Genomic DNA, 19837 nt, shown 5'->3' on the forward strand with positions numbered 1-19837 from the left:
TTTGTGCATCTGTGTGTGAGATCTTGTTTGGAATGAGTGCAGCAGGGGACCTGAAATATCATTTTCCTGGTGAATTGTGGGGTTTGGTGTAGAGGGGGAGAATGTTCTTATCGGGGACTAGATGTCCCACAGGTGCAGCTGGGCTTGCCCTGTCTCAGTAGTCCTGCCTTGAGACTGAAGAAAATTCTTGCCTCATTGAACAAGTGCCTCTGTCTCTGTCCTTGAAAGGTTGATGTATTGTTGGATGTTCTAGATAAACTACTGAACTGAGGAAATGGGGATCTGTATTTCAAACACTGCTGAAAATAGGCATCTTTTTCTGCTGTGAGACTTTAACTGCTACCTTGTCAAGTTTAAGACAGGAATAGGAATTGCACGTTTCTTTAAAAACACAAAAACCCTATTGAAGATATTGCTCTGGTTCCAGCTTCAGATTAATGAAATCTTCAGCTCTTCAGTGTACAGATTTCATAACTAATAGCCATCACTGGCCACCCTCCTTTTTTCATAAGAAAATAAGCTTTTATCCAGCTCATAGAAGTGAGAACTATAGTAAAAATGGGAAGTTGGCACTCTGAACAGTTTCAAAAGGCAAGATATTTTTTCTTCTGCCTTTTGCAGTGGCAGGTGGTCCTTGAAAAGGCACCTGCCACAAGTCCAGGTGACCTTGGTTATTGCAGGAAAGCAGATCATGAAGTGGCAAGTCAGCATGATGAAAGATTATTGGGAGATTAGCATAATAAAAACTGCAGGCTCTGCTGAGGAGGATCAAAATGGGTTTAGGATGTTTATAATTTAGACTGCTATACTTGTGTTTTTCTACAGCACGGACACAGATCTTACCCAAAGGGCTTTGTTAGGCCCATTGGTCCTGTTATGAAGCAGGTTAATAATGTTGAAGGATTATGGCTAGCTAGCTAAGTCCTTAAGCATTTTAAATTAAAGTTCCTTAGCACCAAGGAATGTAAGAAATTCTGATGAGCAATTTTAGCTTTTCTTTCTTTTCCTATATTTTAATTACTTCTGTTGCCTCCTTTTCTGCTTCAGCCTGCAGAGGGAAGAAGAGCAAATAAAGGTACCTGCAGTGCAGAGGTGGCTGTAGCAATTTTGCTGCCAGAGGTGGAACTGCCCTTCAGGTCGATTTGGGGTGGGTTGGGCATCTTTCTCTGGATTAAGGGTGCACTAGGAACGTCTGTTACAGAGAAGCCTTTTCCAAGATCCCCTGAAGATCTTTTCAATGGTACATTTACCAACAGGAATGCTCATCCTCTCCTGGAAAACTAATAACCCTGCAGTGGCTGCAGCACAGACTTTTACAAAACCAGCTTCCTCCCTTTTGCTTTTGCAAAGTGTGACTGAGTTTCATCTCTGGCGTTTCTTCCATACTTCCTACAATAAGGACCTGACTTTCCTTCTGCAGCACAGGCACGTGTGACTTTGTGGTTCCAGCCTGCTGGTTTGTGTTTGCCAGAGTTGATTAAACAGAGTAGTGATTAAGCTCTCCAAATAATCCACCTCCAGTTAATAAAACATTGCTGGAACCCTGAAAGAGCTGAGGAACATTGGTTCTGTCATTCATTTTTTTTTTGAGTAATTTGTGTAGCCCCAGCCACTATATTCAGGCAAATGTCAGTGACTGTGAAAAACAAGCTTGATCTGTGACTGCAAGGTTGCTTGAGCTGGAGGGAGCTGTTAGGCTGGCAAGTGGACAGGCCATCATGTGATCTTTGTAATCAAATGAACAGATGCAGCCAGAGGAAGGCTACAGCTGTTCCTGCAGCTCACAAGCCAAAAGTTAACACAAACTGTTGTGCAAAATATCAGCTCCAAATTCAGTGGTGGGGGAAAGCTACTCATGGAAGATAAAGGAACAGAAAAGCTGAAGTTAATTGAAATATCTGTATTTCTTAAATCCCAGATGTTGTACTTTTGTAAGTAAATTAAGGAGGGGATTGTACAAGCCAGCAGTGTATTGTTTTGCATCAGCATGTCAGTTGGATGCTGGTAATAGACAAATTGCTTAGTGATCATGAGAATAATGCATTGTTCTCAGTGTTTGACAGTCCATCAAAATGGCATTTTAGTAGTTTATAAACTCTCTTTTCATAAATGTCTCCTGTCTGTTCAGTTTCTTACCAGGCAGGATGTCTTGCAGCCCTAGGAAGGAGGAGATAAAGCTTTAGAATAAACTGCTTTCAGTAGCTGTCCTGTGTCACATAAGCCTGTAGTCTTTGCAAAACATGTGAAGAGGACATTGTAGACCTCATCACTGACTACCTAAGTGTCCTTAGGTAATGCCTTGTTGTTGCTGACTTAACTGCTTCCCAGCTGAATCTTATCCCAGGTGCAATATTTGCTCTTGGAGAAGGATTAATTCTTGAAATCCTGGATATGCGCAACTAGAGACGAGCTTTCCAATCCCCTACAAATTGTCTTCTTTGTTTGTGAAGAGGGCAGTAATTCCCTCTGGCGGATGCAAAGAAGCATAGGACACAGCTGCTTTGGAAAACTCATCTTTCTTCAATAATTCAAAAGTTCCCATCACTGTCTGTGGAAGCTCCTGTGCCATTTGGAACACAGCAAGGTATTTAATGTTATTTGCTGATGTGTTTCTTCGAGTCTACAGCATGAGTATCATGTCTTAGTCAGCAACAAATACTGGTGTGGGCTTGAAAAACCTACTTAATAAAAATAGAAATGCTTATATGTGTATGGTCTGTTTCTAATGTCTGCCTTACATTTTTTTTTCAGCTTTCCAAGAAGCAAGTGTTTCCTTTTTCTATGGTTTGTTGTCTGCAGATAAGCCCTAGAAGCTGTTTCACTCTTGAAGCAGTTTTAAAATGGGAAAGCAAGAAGAGAAATAGAATGGGAGCAAATTGCAAGGACAGTCATTACTCCATCAGAGCTGGGCTCTAACACAGTGCTCTCATTCACACAGCTCTGATGGTGAGGAGTGTAAGGACAGGGTATGTGTGGAATCATCCTTTCCTGATGCTGCTCCTCTGCTTCAGAATCTTACAGGGTTAAGGTTGCTCCTGGATCCTTGTCCAGCAGCTCCCAAAAGCCTTTTTCCCTGTGAATGTGTCTAATCCCGTGATTCAATTAATATTGGTGATTTCCAGAGCCACCTTGAATCTTCTGTTAACAGCGGAAATGCTTCACCTTATTGCTTACAACAAAATGAAAAGCTTATCTCCCTGCTTTGTACCACTTAGGTTTTCTGGACTTTTCTCTCTGGACCAATCTCTTGTGCCCTTGTGGTCTCCCCTGTCTCATCTTCTCTTTTTTCCACTCTGCTTTTCTTTTTCCCCCATTCTCTTCTTCCCCCACCACCTTCCTCTCCCTCATTATTTTTCTCCTCCTGAAGAATTTTTATTCCAAATGTTTTCTACCTGTCAGATGCAAGCTGTTCCATACCTCTAAGTGTAATTGTTGACTTTCTGAGCAGGTGGCTGGACTGTTCTATCCTTATGGTGCATTCTGGTTTGAGCTCAGTGCTACTCTGCCCATAATGGGTTGCACTGGGTTCTGGTTGAGGAAAATGCAACAGGACAGATGAGTTCTCACTGGGGCTTGGTCTGACTCCTTACCAACACAAACCACCTTTGTTGCTTTTAGACAAAGCCACCATTTGAATGTGTGAGGGGTTCTGAAACAGCACAGGAGTACAGTACTTCACCTACTGTTTTTATCTCATCCACCTGTTTTTCCCAGGCATCGGGTGCAGGACATTTTGGGGCAGAAAAACTTCATTCACTCACAGTCACATCCCTGTCTTTGACCATGAGCTGCCCTGAGTCTCAAAAGACCAGGATTGGTGGGAAGAGTGCTGAGTCTCCTCAAAAACAAGTTATCTTCAGGAAAAGCACCCGTGACAAAGCTGTGAGTACAGCAATAATGGGCTTATTTAGGTTTGAATTTTACCTGTAGTCAGACTGGAGACTTATTAGAAAGCTCTTTCCTGTCCCCTTTGTTTTTTTCTGAAGAAGGAGCATGAGTCATATTACCACTAAGTTTGAGGAGATAATAGGAACAGTTTTTAGGGCAAACTTTTCATGTGTTATAATACAAGAGAAGTTAACTCACCTCACTCTGCTGGGTTTTACTTCTTATAGTAAATGTTTAAAACAAAGCTGATTCATTGTCATTCCAACCAGACAGCCTCAAAAATCTTGAAATATGCACTTCTTTGTCCCATGCTCAAGTGTTTGTGTTGTACCTTTGGGAGTTGGTCTAGGTCAGGTCTTCAGTTCTCATGTCCTGAAGCATGTAAATAATCCTGTTGAGTCTGGTGGGGGTTGCATGTTTGCTGGAAAAAAGTAAATATTCCATTTAAGTTCTCTGATGTGTATGTCCTCCTCCCCTCAACAACCACAAACATTTTATAGTTCAGCTGTGGCTATCCTCTCCCCACAGCTGACCATCTACCTGGGAAAGCGGGACTTCATTGATAACATAGGGAATGTGGAACCTGTGGGTAAGTTCACCAGGTTATGTGCTGTTCTTCCTGCTCTCAACCCTGCTTATCCTCTGTTAATCTTGATTTTTCCCTTTCTTTCAGATGGTGTTGTATTGGTGGATCCTGCTATTATCAAGGGAAAAAAAGGTTTGAGGTTTTATGCAATTTGTCTCAGAAATTGTTTGTCTTTCTGAGTGAAATGCTAAGGTAGAACCTTTTTATTCTTTCAAGGGTACAAATATAACTCTCTTCCCCAGTGAATGGGCTTCTTGTCAATATAATATCTGTTGTTATACATGAGATGAGTACTCACTGGGTTATTCAAGTGTTGAAATGAGTTGCCATGTCTCCCTGAGGAGATGTCTGGCTTCACTGTTCCCTTGCTGCATGTTTCACCTGCCCTGTGCTTCTCTGCAGTGTTTGTGTCCCTGACTTGCGCGTTCCGTTATGGCCAGGAAGACATTGATGTGATTGGCCTCACCTTCCGCCGGGACCTGTTCTTCTCCAGGGTCCAGGTGTACCCGCCTGCTGACAAGCCAGAGTCTCTCACCCTCTTGCAGGAATCTCTGCTAAAGAAGCTGGGGAAAAATGCTTATCCCTTTTTCTTTACAGTACGTATCTCAGAAGAGTCTCTGATTATCTTGTCTTCTTACCAGGCTGTTGAGGCCTGGAGATGGACTGAAGATGGGAATTAACAGTGAATTCATGTTCTGCAAGTTCCAATTTTGAGTGACAAGGTGGTGTTAACAATGTTTTTCTTTCTTCTTGCAATCCTGAGAGGTAAAGAGCAAGAAGATCCTAACTGTGCAGTGATCACAGCACTGTGAGAAGTGCGTTCTTAAAAACGGCAAGAGAATTTGCAATGGCTTTATGCTAACAACAGTCCCATATATCCTTGCCCTCCTGAGGGGCTGGAATACTTTTTACTATTGCTCCAGTGCCAAATCCTTTTCATTTAAAACTTTGTGGTTTGAATAAAGAGATGAAAAAGTCTTTAACAGATGTTGTCAGCAAATGACAGCTGACTGCCAAATTCTAACAGGAAATCCTTCCAGTGCTGTCAGTCATGTGTCTGTCTTAGTGTTCCTGAGGAAGATTCTTGTTGTGCATGGACATTGTTTTTCTTTCTTGACTTTTAAAGTATTTTTGGAAGAGAGGGATTTGCTCATACAAGGCAAGTATACTAGCCAGAATTCCAAAGGGTTTCTGCCTAACAATGTGTGATCCCTTGTCTTTAGAACTGCTTTTGTGAGCAGTATGTTACCTAAAGCATCTAAAGCAAAACATTTTGCTTTGGGGCATTTCCTCTTCTTTCTCCTACAGTTTCCAGATTACCTGCCTTGTTCAGTCTGTCTGCAGCCTGCACCTCGTGATGTTGATAAGGTGAGGCCAGTGGGACACTTGTGCTTATCATGGTTAATGAAAAGTCAGATGGAAAAAAATCATGTGAATTTGTTCAGCTTGAGAGTAGGACAAGGTGATTTTACTGTGCTGTGCCATGAATGTCAAGAACTAAGGGCTACAAATATGAATCACGGAATTGGAGTTGAAATCCTCAAAATAAGAAAGGAAATCCAAACAAATAGCAGCAAGACTACAGAATCTGCAGTGCTGTAGCTTCTTTAAGACTCTCACGTGATTTGTGGGTTGGCTGCACATAAAATGATTGTGGCTGTGAGGCTACATGGAAGAAGACTGAGTGCCTAAAATCTCTTAGATTGCTATAAATAATGTGTTAAGACCTGCCCTGAATTAGATGCAGAGAAGAGATGGCTTGTGCATATGTGTGAACAGAACAAAAACCCTGTAGCCAAAATCACTAAAAATTATATGTTCTGCAAGGTTTCTGATACTGTTAAAAATATTCCTTTTATACTTGACTGGATGCTTGTCTGGACAGCAGACAGGCAATCAGCTGGACAAAGTGGGATGAGGGTTGTAGAAACAAGTGCAAAAAAGGACAACCTGTGCTTCATGCCAGGAATATTCTAGCACCAATGTCTCTGTAGATAAATACCGGGACTCACACAGGTGCCCCATGACACTATAAACCTATTGAAGCAAAGATTAGCTAGGCATGATCACTTTCACTCCTTAGATGCTGATTTTGGCATTACAAAGCCAACTCAGAAATTCAGTTCCAAAACTCAGGGTGGGCCAGAGAGCATGGTGTGACCTTTCCAGCACTGGTATCACAGGAAGCCTTTCAGAAGCAGGGATGTCATCTTTCAGAGGCTGGGATTAAGCCTCATTTATCAGAAGCACTGTAGAACAGGTGGATATGCCAACACCAGTTATCAGGGATGTCTGTGACAGTGGTGGGAGGCCAGGATAATTTGCAGCTGGCAGGAGTCTGCCAGTTTCTGATGTGCAGAAAGATTCTGAAACATCTGCAGATGTTCTGATCCTGATTTCACAGCTGTCCTCTCTCTCTCTGGCAGACTTGTGGGGTGGACTTTGAGGTGAAAGCTTTCTCAACAGAAAATGTGGAAGAGAGAGTTCATAGGAGGTAACAGGATCTGTCTCTGTTCTGCTTTGCATTGAAAGGGATGGGTTGTCCACTGATGTACCTTGGTTGTTTGTTCAGCTTTGCACCCCTGTGTCAGTGACTTCTTGGGTGTGTTCACATGAGAATGCAGAACTCCTGTCTCTGCCAAGCACTGGGTGTCATCTGTCACATTGTCATGTTGTCCTCTGCTGCTTCCCAGGAACTCTGCGCGTCTGCTGATCCGTAAGGTGCAGTATGCTCCGGAGAAGCCAGGACCCCAGCCTTGTGCGGAGACCACCTGGCAGTTCTTCATGTCCAACAAGCCCCTGCACCTGAAAGCTTGTCTCAGTAAAGAGGTGAGGGAACATTTGCCCTTGGGCTGGGGGCATCGTGGTATCTGCAGGCCAGTGGACATTTTGCTGCTTTCTCAGCTGAGACTGACTTGTCCCAGCACTCAAGGGCTCCAGTGTAATTTCTGTCAGTGGCTACTGCGAGGGGTGGCTGAAACCCCATTACCAAACACATTTGAAGTCATTAAAGGAAGGATCATGAATTGCTGGGAGGGGTCACCTTCCCCTGTCTGGCCTCTGTGAGGTGTAATCTGGGGGAACAAGAGGGGTTTAGAGTTTGGAATAAGTCTCCTGGCTGGATTTCTGAGCATCACATTCCTTCTAGGTATACTACCATGGTGAGCCCATTCCAGTCACTGTCACCATCAATAACAGCACAGAGAAAACAGTGAAGAAGATCAAAGTCCAGGGTATGTTTTTACTGTTGCTTGGAATTCTTTGAGTGCAATAGGACTGAAAAAAAAGGATTTAGTGCTTCTAACAGTTTAGGCAGCAGTTGGTGATATCAGGAATTTTTCCCTCCCATGTGTGTTGCTGTTTCCTTGTTGTTCATCAAGTGAAGTTCTGTAGCTTTTTTCCTGATTCTTGTGGTTACTTGTACGTCTTAATTTCAGGCACCAGATTGTCCCCCGATAGAAAATGAGAAAGGGTCTGGCTCCTGCAGTGAGCAATGCAGGTGTGGGAAAAGTGGGGGAAAGTCCATCCTTTTTGGGAGGTCAGTGGGAAGGGCTCCCTATCAGTGTGGTGCTCCTGCTAACTGTGAATGTGCCTAGATGACATACAGCTTTGCCTGGTGTTCCAGAAACCTCTGGCAGTGTGAGAAACAGCCACTCTGCCACCAGCAGTGTCATTCCTCCTGAGGAAGCTGAGGACAGGGGCTGAGGTTCATTGCTGTGCCAGTGTTTTATGTGTGACACTACAGGTTTTCATCCCACAAGCTGCAGAGCTGGTGAAGACAGTCTAAAAGGCAAAGGACGGGAAAGAAAAAAGAAGGCAGGGAGGGAATAAAATGTCAGAGTTCCTACAGAACTGTAACAGAGAAAGCTGTTCACGTGCCAGTCTGGGATGCACTGTGGTTCCTAAATATTTTTTGGCTCCTTTTTATGCCTCTGTTAGGCTTGAAAAGACCTTGTTGGTCCCAGATTCTCTCCTCTTTGGTGTTTCAGTCAGAATTACCCTGGGATTTTTGTGTAGGATTGGAGAATATACACCATTTGTTACCACAAGTTCCATGCTGATGCTGTCTCCTGAATGCATGTGCTTGGGCTGCAGGCACACAAGAGATATCAGGGCTAGAGATAAAAGTAGACCCTACAGAGAAGGAAGGGGGACATCTTTATCATGGAAAGAGAGGATCCCAAAAGAAATCGTGGGTTATTGGCTTTCTGTTGTCTCCAAATCAAGGCCAGGTGCCTTTCATGGAAGACAGATTTTGGCCATTGGTGCCTGTCCAGGTCGGGCTGTCTGACCTGGTGGTCCCTTCAGGCTCTAAATGGATGGAGTTTTCTGCTGTCTTCACCATGTTTCCCATTCCTGGAACTTGGGATGAGGGCAGTTGTGTTTGTGGTGCATGTACACACCTGAGTGATCACTTTCTTCTTTCTCCCCTAGTGGAGCAGGTGGCCAATGTGGTGCTGTACTCCAGTGACTTCTATACCAAAGTGGTGGCTGCTGAGGAGGCTCAGTGAGTGAATGTTCCTGTTCCTTCACACCCTTTTGGTTACCCTTGTCATCAAAAGGGCTTTTCCAACCTAAACTATTCTATTATCCTGTGGTTTTGACCTACTTTTCTGCCTTAATGTGAAATTAAACATTTTCTAAGTGCTTGCTTTTCTCTGCTGATTATAAAGGGAATTTTGCTGACTGGATTAGAGGTGGACACCTGTATTGTTGACAAGTGAATTTGCACAGATAAATTCCTCTCCTTTTGGGCAGCTTTGTAATCTGTTGGCAGCTTTGTAATCTGTTTTGAAATTCTCCTAGTTGGGTGTGTAACAAACCAGAGTGTATCACTTCCCTTTTTATTTTCAGGGAGAAGGTGCAGCCAAACAGCAGCCTGACCAAGACACTGACACTTTTGCCCTTGCTTGCAAATAACCGGGAGACACGGGAAATAGCTCTGGATGGAAAACTGAAGGATGAGGACACCAACTTGGCTTCTAGTACTATGTGAGTGGAGTTTTAAATGGTCCCAGGTGGTGGGAGAGTAACAGAGAAGGGGGGGAGAATGGAGGAGACACTTCCCTCAGGATTTCCCAAAGTTGTGTCCAGATGGATACATGTTAGCACCATTATAATGCCATCATGTTCATGAAGGGTGAACAGTGATCACAGATCTGGAGAAGTACTGGCTGTACCTGAGGCTTGCCTGCCCTCCCAATTTCAGGATGTTCCCCTAGTTCTTGCTGCTGTGTGTGTTGTTGCTATGCTACCACCTCACACTCCTCTCCATTTTCTCTGGCAGCATTAAGGATGGAATAGACAAGACAGTGATGGGGATTCTGGTTTCCTACAAGGTCAAAGTGAAGCTCACTGTTCCAGGGTAAGTGTAACACACTTTTTGGTACATCTGCCTGGAGTTAAAGGAGGGGAGTGTGTTTATGTCATTGATGGGTGAGAAGAGACCAGAACAGTCCACCCTAAGAGAAAGGGCACATATTACAGGATATGAGACTCCCTATAAAGCATAAATTACCTGGAAAACAATCTTGGCCTATCCATAGAACTTGTTTTGAACCAAAGGGTTTGTATTACTCTCCTTAGATACCATATATCTATGGTTGAAGTAGGAACCTCTGGTTTGCATTGCAATTTTTGTTTCAAAGCCGTAACCTATTTTGTGAGAAGCGAGGGGAAACTTCGTGTGAACCTTTATGTTGGCATTGCTGTTCTTCCACGGCAGAAGGTGAAAACGTCTGCCTGAGAGTCATAAATACTCTAGCTCAGATTCTGTACTCAGACAGCTTTCTGGGTAAAGCTGATGTTATCAACATGAGCTAGATCCAGGATACAGTGCAAAAAAGGACAAGGAGAGTGACTCTTAGTTAATGCTAGTCACCATTTACATTTGTATTTAATTCATCTGTCCTTTGTTCTAGTATAAAAGTGCATCAAAGATTTGTCTAAAGCATGATAAAATCCTTGCTGCCTTCTGTGGTCATCCACTTGCCTTTTGGCTCTTGGAAAAGGGGCCTTGCCCAACACTTGGTCAGGAGTTCAAAAACTTAGACACTTTCTCCCTGGGAATGACATGAAAAAAATAAGATGACCTTTTTTAAAAACAAGTTCAGTTGAATTTGTGGCAAGGTAGAAAACAGTACATTAGGAAAGTGATTTCAGTTGTCCAACAATTAAATAGCACTTGCTGAAGCACTGAATAGAAAGGCATTAAATATTCTTTGGTTTTTTTTCTTGTTTTCTTTTGTAGCATGCTGGGAGACCTCACTTCCAGGTAAATGTCATCTTCCTTTTCAGACCATGCAGTCCTAGTAGTTAGTTCATATTTTTATTCTCTTTTTTATTGCCATTCCCACCTCCCTAAAAAATGTAACTATCCCTTTAAGCTGTTAGAAGCAAGTATGTGGTCCTGCTGTGAAAATGAAGCTATGACGAAAATGTATTTTGATTTTATATACATACAAGTATGTTCAGCACACAATAAACCAAATCTATGTAAGTGAATATGCCTGGGATATTTGAGAAGAAATTGAAGCTTAACTTTTTTTGAGAGGAATATTATGATTAGAATAATATGAAAGAATGGGTGAAGATGGAGCTGAGGGCTCAGGCTGGCCTAAGGAGGAAGGAAGCTGAACCAGGCATGTGTGTGGAGCTGTGGATCTGATGCATTCTTTCTTCTCCCTAAAGTGAAGTGGGCACAGAGCTGCCGTTTCGTCTCATGCACCCCAAACCTGAGGAAAAGAACTCAGCAGGTCAGTTACATCTGGTTTTTGCCTTTGTTCATAACAAACAGGCTGTGGTGAGATCTCACCATTGTAAGGCTTAGAGTGATTTGTGTTCAAAGAAGCCTTCAGAGCCTACAAGGCTCCAGTATGGAGCTACTCTGTGTGGTTTTCTGTCTATATATATGTGTGTGTGTGTGTGTATACATGCATGTATCAATCTCCAAGCACTAAATAACAGAGAGCAGGGATGCAAAGGTGGGAGTAAATGGAAAAGTCATGGTTCCTTTCATCTTTCACATATGGAATCACAGCTCAGAACAGGGCTTTGAGGAAGCTCTGCATAGTTAAATCTCATGACTGCAGTGCAAAATATCCCCCATGAAGCTTTCAGCAATTCCCAGCCAGATTGCAGTATAAGCAAAAAAGAAGAAAATCTGACACAGAAAATACCTAACACTCTTGAGTATTGTACAAAGCCAAATACTTTTAAGCAAAGTGAAGAGGTGATAAAACTACTGAGGATTCTTGATTCCCTGTTACCTTGATGTGGCATTTGCCATGGAGTCTGTGATGTGGCCTTGTTCAGTGGCTATGCAAGATGAGCATCTCTTCAACGTTAGGTCTCTGTGTGGAAGTGGGGGAGCTCTGTAAGTGTGAGGAACAAACCTTACCCAGGCATCTTGAGGCTTAGGATCAGATACCAAAACCACAGGCTGTCAGAAGCATCCTCCCGTTTCCTCAGGCTCTGGCTGGCTCTGTTGGCCAGTGGTGAGCACCAGAGATTGCAAGGTGCTCACACTAAATCAGAAGCTTCTGTACAGCATCTGAAGCCTCTCTTGACCACCAGACACAGAGCCCTTTCCTGCTGGGGCTGTTACAGATGAGCCATCTTTTCCTGCCCTCTATACTGAGACCAAGTTTACTGGGCTTCAAACAAAAGCCATGGCTGCTTTTGTGCTCCTCTCTTTTTGTTTTTTTGTGCCCAAACTGACCTAAAGCTGTGATTTCTAGGAGCATGAACTTGGAAAGTGACAGTAGAACCTTTGAGAAGAGATATCCTGAGAGAGATGCTTTGGTCTGTAGTGGTAGTATTAGAAAAGGGTGACTTGAGTCCTTACTGTGTGAAATTGTTGGAGGAATCAAGTGTGAGCAGTGAGAAGAGAGCTGGTGATCCACTCCACATTCAGATGCTCTGGTTGGGAATCAGGTTTTGCTAGTTATGGATGTGCTGGAGTGGGCAAAACTAGGTTTTATCCCTCCTGTAACAGTTGCATTACAGGAAGCTCATTTTCCCTGGGAAAGCCCCTGCTGTGAGCAGTGCCAACACATTCTCTTGGCACAGAAGTGGAGGGGGCTGGGATGGCACTGGTGATCCCAGGAGTATGGCTGGTGAGGGCCATCTAGTGCCTCTGGGCAGCTCAGGAGCTTTCATGGACACCAAGGAAAGCTTGAAAACTTCTAAGAAGACTCATTAAAAGGTTTAGGCAACTGTGAAGAATTTTTACATTTTTAGAGTGGTGTGAATTTTTTTTTTAACATTACTTTTTTGGTGTTAAAAATGCCGATATTCCTTTTTATTAATTTATACTTCTGGAAGAAGCATTTGCAATATGAGGAAAAATGGAAGTCAGGCAATTGTCCCTTCTAAGATAATTTCAAAGGAGGGATGATGTACTCCTTTATACAGTACACTCAAAAGGATGTGGGCAGAAGACTTTACAAGGAAAATGGAGACCTGCAATATTTCTCAGATCGCTTCCCCCAGCACATCCTCTTAACAGAGGCAGAGCCCACATGTTGTTTGCTACATCAAAGTCTGCTAGGAGCTTGCTGTCAGAAGTGTCAGCTATGCTGCATGCATTTTGTACAGATGGAAATACCAGGTTTCTTTTAAACTGAAAAAATGCAGGTAATTTCAGGAGCTATCCCATGGGAAAGCCCTGCAAATGGTTAACATAGGAAATAAATGCTTTCTCTTAAAAAAAGATACTCTAACACAACAGAAAATTCCTCTGAAGCCTGAATAGCTGACTTGAAAACTGTGCTGGAATGTGGTATCTGAGCTTATTACAGGGAATGAAACTGTCTCCCATATGAAGCTGGTAAACTGAAATGCTTTTCAGCTTTATTGGTCGGTAGTTTTCCATGCACTGTGCTTCATCACTTTTCCCAGTTATGAGTTCAGGCTTTTAAACTTTTTCTTCTACCACTCTAGCTCATGAACTCTGAGAAACATAATTAGTTTCATTAGTGAAATATCGTCTAATTTGGAATCAAAAAAATCCAGGCTTAATTGCAGAGATGGAGCCTCAACAAACAGTGTTTGCACTCTTGAAGGTCCCAAAAGATAGAATTTTTCTTTGTTGTCTTGTTCAGCAGTCTCTGCAGTGGGTGTAGGCAGAAATGCATGCACAAGGAGTTTTGAGATCATTCCTTGTCTTCTTTTTCCATTCCCTTTTGTTTTTACTGACAAGTCAGTAGTGACCAGTTTGCCTACTGCACCTTCCTGCTCACTTGACTGTCTTAAGGCATAGCTGGAAGAACAGAAAGAAGTCAGAGCAACCATCTTATGGAGTTAAAGCTAGAGTGGAATTAAAAAATGCCACATATTGTGATAGATTTTGCAGTAGGGGAATATCCTTTTTTCTAGCCAAGGTGATTTATGGCAGAAGTAAAATGTGCAGCATCAATGCATTTAATCATGCAGGGCTGACCTGAGTACAGAGAACCTCAGAAACATAATCTTCCCAAGAACATGATAGAATTTTTTCAGGGCCAAGCCAGGGCAAGTGTGAGCAAGTGCTGTGTGCTCTGTTGCACAGCAGATGTCTTTGCCCTCTCTAGCTGTCTGTGAGCAAGCTCTAAAGCATTCATCACTCAGTAAACAGCAGGTCTGTCAGTGCATGACTATTGCACATTGCTTGATCTTTCTTCCCTATGCCTGCAGGAGACAGGAAAGAAGCAGCTTGCTACCTTTCCTTCCCTATGTTTATCACTGCCTTCTCTTGCTCTTCTGCTAGGCCAGGATTTGCATGTTTCATGTGTGCTGTTTTTGCAACTGTTTTTGAACCCATGTGGTTCACATGTGGTTATTTTTAGGCAAAGCAGCTCCTGTCACATTGGCAGACTGTTCCGCCTCTTACCAAAAAATGTGTAGGGATCTGTTTCTTTTAAAGATAGATTCAAACTGGGCTGTGTCCCTTCATGCTTCCAAGACCTTTCCTGGTCAGCAGTTAGCCCAGAAGTTCCTGCTGATTTTTCCTCAAGGCTGTGGTCTCAGCATGACTTCTTTGGTCTGGAGTTTTCCTGCCAGTCTTCTGATGTTTTACATTTTGTGGGCCTATGTCTTGGATACTGGCCTTGTTTTGGCTGTTGTTCAGCAAATGGTCATTTATCTGCTCCCTGATTAAACTTGCACAAAAGGGCTGTTTTCAAGAAACCCAGGAATGCTTTGTCCCTCTAACAGTAAAGCAATACTTTTGGTATTGTGACTTTCAGAAATTAGGACATTTTAAAGCATTGAATGTCTTAGAAAATAACAAAACCTACTCTCTTTTTCTTTTCTCCCCCATCAAGTTGAGAGGTTAAAAGCAAGTTTATGCTGAAAATTACCACATGCTATGACTTGAATTATATGGAATAATTGCTGAGGCTGTGTAACAAAAGCTTCCAGAAAACCCTCCTCTGAGAGGATGATGGTATTCCTTGTGATGTTTGGGCCCTCATCAATCCCCCTCCCATCCCAACCCTCAAAACAATTGCTGGAATGCTAATTAAAAGAAGCAAAGGTCTATCCATTTCCTGAGAATTTTTCAATATTATAATATTAAATAAGCCAGAGGACAGCCAGAAAACTCTGGAATGGACCTATCTCCTGCTAGGGTGCAATTGTAGCATGTTGGAGATAGTGTTGCAGCCTGAAGGTGAAATGGTGCATCTTTGAATGTCATCTTCCATCTGAGGTTTATAATAAGCACTACTCTGCTGCCACACTATCTGTGTATTGACTCAGTAATCATTTATCTGACAGTTAAGTATATGTCCAATTGAAAACAATACCTATTTCCATCCTCACTCCATTTTGTTAAATTAGTTTCAAATCACTGGTGGGGATCTCGCTCACTTCACCCACATCACTGACATCACTGTTCCCATAGTAATGAAAGTAGCTCCATGAGGAGAAAGAGAGCAGACTAAAGAATAAAAAATTGGAGAAAAAATGGAATGAGAATGATGCTTTATATGTTGGAAATTGTAGAAGTTCTAAATGTTTCATTTTAAATCCATTTCAATCAAACATATATGCCCTGAGACTTTCCAGACTTCATCTTGGCTTCTGTGCTGGTCTAGAGAGATGCCACCAGGAGTGTCTTTACATGAGCCATCCTTTGAGGCATTTTGGCTGGAGTGGCCCCCTTTGGCACACTTTTAATGCTGACTTTTCCAGCAGTGCTTGTTGCCCTTGATTGCAGTGTGTGTTGTGGATGGGAAGTCTCCAGGTAGTGAGTTATCCAGTCACTGAAGTGCTCCAGATCCTTGCTGACTTCTGTAGAACAAGGGTGCTTTGCTCCCTGACCCAAAGCCATGAGAAGTAAGCCAGTGAAGTGATTATGCCTTGTTAAAATAACTGTGATAATAATAAAATCCCTGCAAATACAGGTTTCTGCTTATTTTAGGCTGTGCTTAAACAGCTTTGAAGGAATCCTGCTAGTAAGCAGCATTTGTTACAGTGTGGTTAGCAAAGATCCCACTAAAGAAACACAAATGCCCAAGGTCTTTGAAACCATCTTTAGGGCAAGATGAAATCAGGAGTGTTGCCCCAAAGGCTTAACCTATCTGATGAGAGATTCCTGAGGTGTTTCTGTACTTCAACCTCTAATTTTAATACCTCCGTGTTTATTGAACAAGAGCACCATCTTCTCATCTGCTGACTGCTTCAGTAACAGTGACAGAGCAATTAAAGGCTGACATCATGTCATGCAAGCACTGTCAACTCAGAGTCCCGGTGTGTCCCACAGCTGGACTCCCACAGCAGTCACCATGAGCAAGCATAGTTGGGAAAATCTTTGTTCCTCAGTCCTTCAGGCAGCTTGGGCAGCATTGCTGGAAAGCTTTTCCTTTTGGGAGGTAGAGTTTAGCCTCGTCAGGTATATGTATGCACATTTTGAGACTTTCTGGAATTCTACTTGTACTGCTGCAAGTTCTGCTTCTTGCAACTCCTCTGACTTGTCAAGTCTATACATCTTTTGCATTAAACATTTTGAAAATGTTTTAGTATGTGCTGTTCTGACTACCTGGTATGTTTTTTCCCTCTTTTGCTGCATGCTCATGGCTGCAGGGAAGGATGGGTAAGTTTCATTTAGTATTTCACATTCTAGCTACACTTGTGCATTGGCTCTTTAAAAAAAAACAACAACTCTTCAAAACCATCCAAAAATCCCCAGCTTAAAATCCAAAGTGAGCAAGTTACTGTGGCCTGACAAATGACTACTCTGAGTTAAACAGCAGTGACTGACCATGTGAAGATAGATTAAGAAATCATGTTCTGCCTAACAGCGCTATAGCTTGGAAGTGCAAGGAACTTAAGAGGTTTGACCATGTGCCTCCTTTTTAGTATAGAAGGAGTAAGGATGAAATGTTTCACATTTTTTCCTGGACAAAGCCCCTTGCAGGCTCTAGGCTGTTCAGCTAGCTGATGAATATTTATCTGGAATGAACATGATTCAGTACAGATGAAAACATCCTCATTTTGTGCCTTGACTTGCTCAATGACCTGCTTTTCATTTTGACTAGACTAGCACCAGTGAAGAGGGTGCCTGTGGGAATGTGATCCAAATCCCTTTGGAGACAAAGGGAACACTACCAGTCTGCTGCAGGCTTCTCATTTTCCTCCTCTGTGTTGTCTCTAGTCTGCTGGTGTAAAAATAAGGTAACATAATTTTGAAAGACCTATGTTTCTTTCATTGCAGTGAAGCAGAGCTGGTATTTGAGGAGTTTGCTCGTCAGCAGCTAAGAAATACACCTGATGAAGAGGACAAGAGTTCACCCTCAACTGATGAGTGATTGAAAGAACAGGCTGACAGAGGGGCTGTGTTGTCTGGCTTCAATTACAAATGTAGGACCTAGTAATCTGAATGTTCTTGGTTCATGTATGGTCTTCCAGGGATCAGCCCTGAGGTCAGAGGACATGACATCAAAAATCTATTGCTTATTACAAGATTCACCTCTGGAGGAATGTGGCAAACACAACACCTGGTTTTTACTCGAGTTACCAGAGGAGGACAGGATGTCTGCCATGTCATGACTTCTTGCTTTCAGGACTGCCTAATAAAAAGTTTGGTTGCTTTCAGCACTGGTGAGAGCTTAAATGAGGGCTTATGCAGCCTGCCTGGACTTATTCTGCGTCAGAGTCTGTGACTGAAGTGCCAGTGAACCAAATCCTAGCCTGGAAGGCTGGCTTGCAGCTGTGGGTGATTCATCAAAGTTTCTCAGCAGACTGTACAAAACTGATTTTATTTCCTTTAGGTTGCTTTTGCATTGATGCTTTACCAAATTTAGCCAGTGAATTTTTTCAGTACTTGCACTGTCCCCATGTGGCTTTCACATCCACTTTCAGTACCAGTAAATGTCTCACAAGTTGTCTCCTGCAGCATAGACAATGCTGGTACATAGTATTAGCTTTCTAGCAATATGCTTAATAACCATGTTATTAAAGTTGAGATAAATGTGCACTGTCCATGAATTTCTTAAAGCTCCCTATATACAATGCCAAACAGAAACACAAGTCCAGACAGAGCCTGTATTTAATCTAGTTTCCTGTAGGCAACTGCTTCAAAAGAGGGTGCAGGAAAATTCAGGCAGAAATTATGGTGCAACCTTCCCTGAGGAGCCTTTCCCAACATCTGCAGTTGGTTTATGCTCTAAGAAATGAGATTGCATTCTGCAGACTTTGTTTTCTCTTGTTGATCTGAATGTTCTCATTAAATTTCAGATATTTTCCTGAATCTCACTTAGGTTTTTGCTCAAGTGAGTTGTATCAGCTAATTACATTTTGCATGTAAAACAACTGGTGTTTTATTTTTCTCATTTTTGCTTTAAATCTGCTTTTCCGTGTCCCTGGTTCAAATTCTCCTGGAAAGTCTGAATGCAGGGCCCACATTTATTAATACAGACTTATGTTTCCCACCCTACACTCTGGAAAATAGAATTAAGAACTTCACACTTATATCTGTTTGCTTCTGTAAACTGGTCTTGATTAAGATGCTGAAAGCAGTTATGACCACAGCTGACTTCAGGGTTCCATCAGTGCTCTCCCCTAACACACCTGTTCCTCAGTGCTGTCCATTAGTCACAGGTGTCTCACCTTAGCTTGAACTGCAATGTTTGCTCTGCACTGGGCGCTTTGCTGCTAAAGGAACCAAGCCAGTTCCAGGTGCTTGTGATCAGGATAATTTCTGTGTGATTTCAGCTTTGGTGGTGGGTCAGGCATTTGCACCTGGATATCTGGGAAGGCTTTTCCCTGATATGTTTATTACTAATTTGTTGGTGGCTCGAGAACACACAGAAGATACAGTAAGGCTGAACAGATTGCTGGTTGTGAATATGCTCGTCTTGGAGAGCAGGAGTTCAGAAAATATTTTAAAGATCTAAGAGAAGGGGGAACAGTCTTACTTCAAAGTGTATCTTACTCCACAAAAGTGTTTCCTTCAGTTTTTCTGGCAACTACACTTGTAAGTATGGGACCAGTAAACTCAGAGATTTGATTTTTTTTTTCCCCCTTTAAAAAAAATTTCTTATATGTCAATTTTGTGAGGGGCCTCTGACACTGCCTGACTTTCCCATCAAATTCAGTTGTGGTGATGACTTCTGTAAGGTAAGCATGATAAAATCACAGTACACTCTGTTGTGCAGTGGGGAGGAAATGGTTATTAAATCTGTTCTTTTGTGTGGGCTTGGGAAAGCACTTTGAGACACTATTTGTTCAGCTCACGCTGGTCATTTGCTCAGAGAGAAATGAGGGCTTTCTGCTGGCTCCTGCAGTTCCCTGTCCCGCAGGACAAGCTGGTCTTTTCTCCAGCCCTTCAGCCAGTAGATGCTGACTTCTGTCAGGAGAAAATAGGTCTCTAGCTAGAACTGTTTGCCTTTTATCTTCCCTTTCTTCTGGTTCGGGTGTTATGTTGATCTACCGAGTCAGACCTGTGGCCTGCTCCTCCTGTTTACCGCTGGGGGAGAGCAGATCCAATTTCCTGAGTGCGCGGCTTTGATGTGGTCGGGACTCTGTAGAGAGCTCGCCAGCTCCCGGAAAGGGATGCGTTCTGGGAGCGATGGCATCTCCGGACCTGCTGTGTTGGAAGGCAGCTTGGAGCAAATAGATGACAGGACGAGTTTCGTGACAGACGCTTTCCCCTCGCACATGTCCATGAGAGCCCAGCGGGAACACGATCCTGCCCATAGCTGATGGGGGTGAGGGAGGCGGGGGAGTTACCTGCCAATGTTACCCGCCAATGTTACCTGCATCCCCTGAACGAGCGGGGCCGGGCTGGGGCTGCTGCGGCCCCGGGCGGGCTCAGCCCTCGCCCTCAGCGGGTCCGGCCTCGACGCCCCTGCAGGGCCCATCGGGGCGGGGGCTGCACGG

At 43.1% G+C, this 19837-nt stretch overlaps 1 protein-coding gene across 2 annotated transcripts; it reads left to right on the plus strand.

Annotated features, from left to right (window-relative positions):
* The first annotated feature begins 74 nt into the window (after window positions 1-74).
* Window positions 75-18268, plus strand: SAG (S-antigen visual arrestin). Of its 2 annotated transcripts, XM_033068323.2 has the most exons (16): window positions 75-2584; window positions 3715-3882; window positions 4417-4477; window positions 4562-4606; window positions 4877-5070; window positions 5783-5842; window positions 6901-6968; window positions 7168-7303; window positions 7623-7707; window positions 8909-8981; window positions 9329-9466; window positions 9762-9839; window positions 10725-10748; window positions 11165-11229; window positions 16541-16550; window positions 17172-18268. In XM_033068323.2, the coding sequence occupies exons 2-16, from the start codon at window positions 3784-3786 to the stop codon at window positions 17263-17265; spliced, it is 1230 nt and encodes a 409-aa protein (XP_032924214.1). In that variant the 5' UTR covers window positions 75-2584; window positions 3715-3783; the 3' UTR covers window positions 17266-18268. The 2 variants fall into 2 exon arrangements, with proteins under 2 accessions (XP_032924214.1, XP_042635521.1); XM_042779587.1 differs by lacking the exons at window positions 16541-16550; window positions 17172-18268 and adding an exon at window positions 15495-16525 and having other exon boundaries at window positions 75-3882.
* The last annotated feature ends 1569 nt before the right edge of the window (window positions 18269-19837 follow it).

Source organism: Catharus ustulatus, chromosome 10, assembly GCF_009819885.2.
Source record: "Catharus ustulatus isolate bCatUst1 chromosome 10, bCatUst1.pri.v2, whole genome shotgun sequence".
Lineage (NCBI taxonomy): Eukaryota > Metazoa > Chordata > Aves > Passeriformes > Turdidae > Catharus > Catharus ustulatus.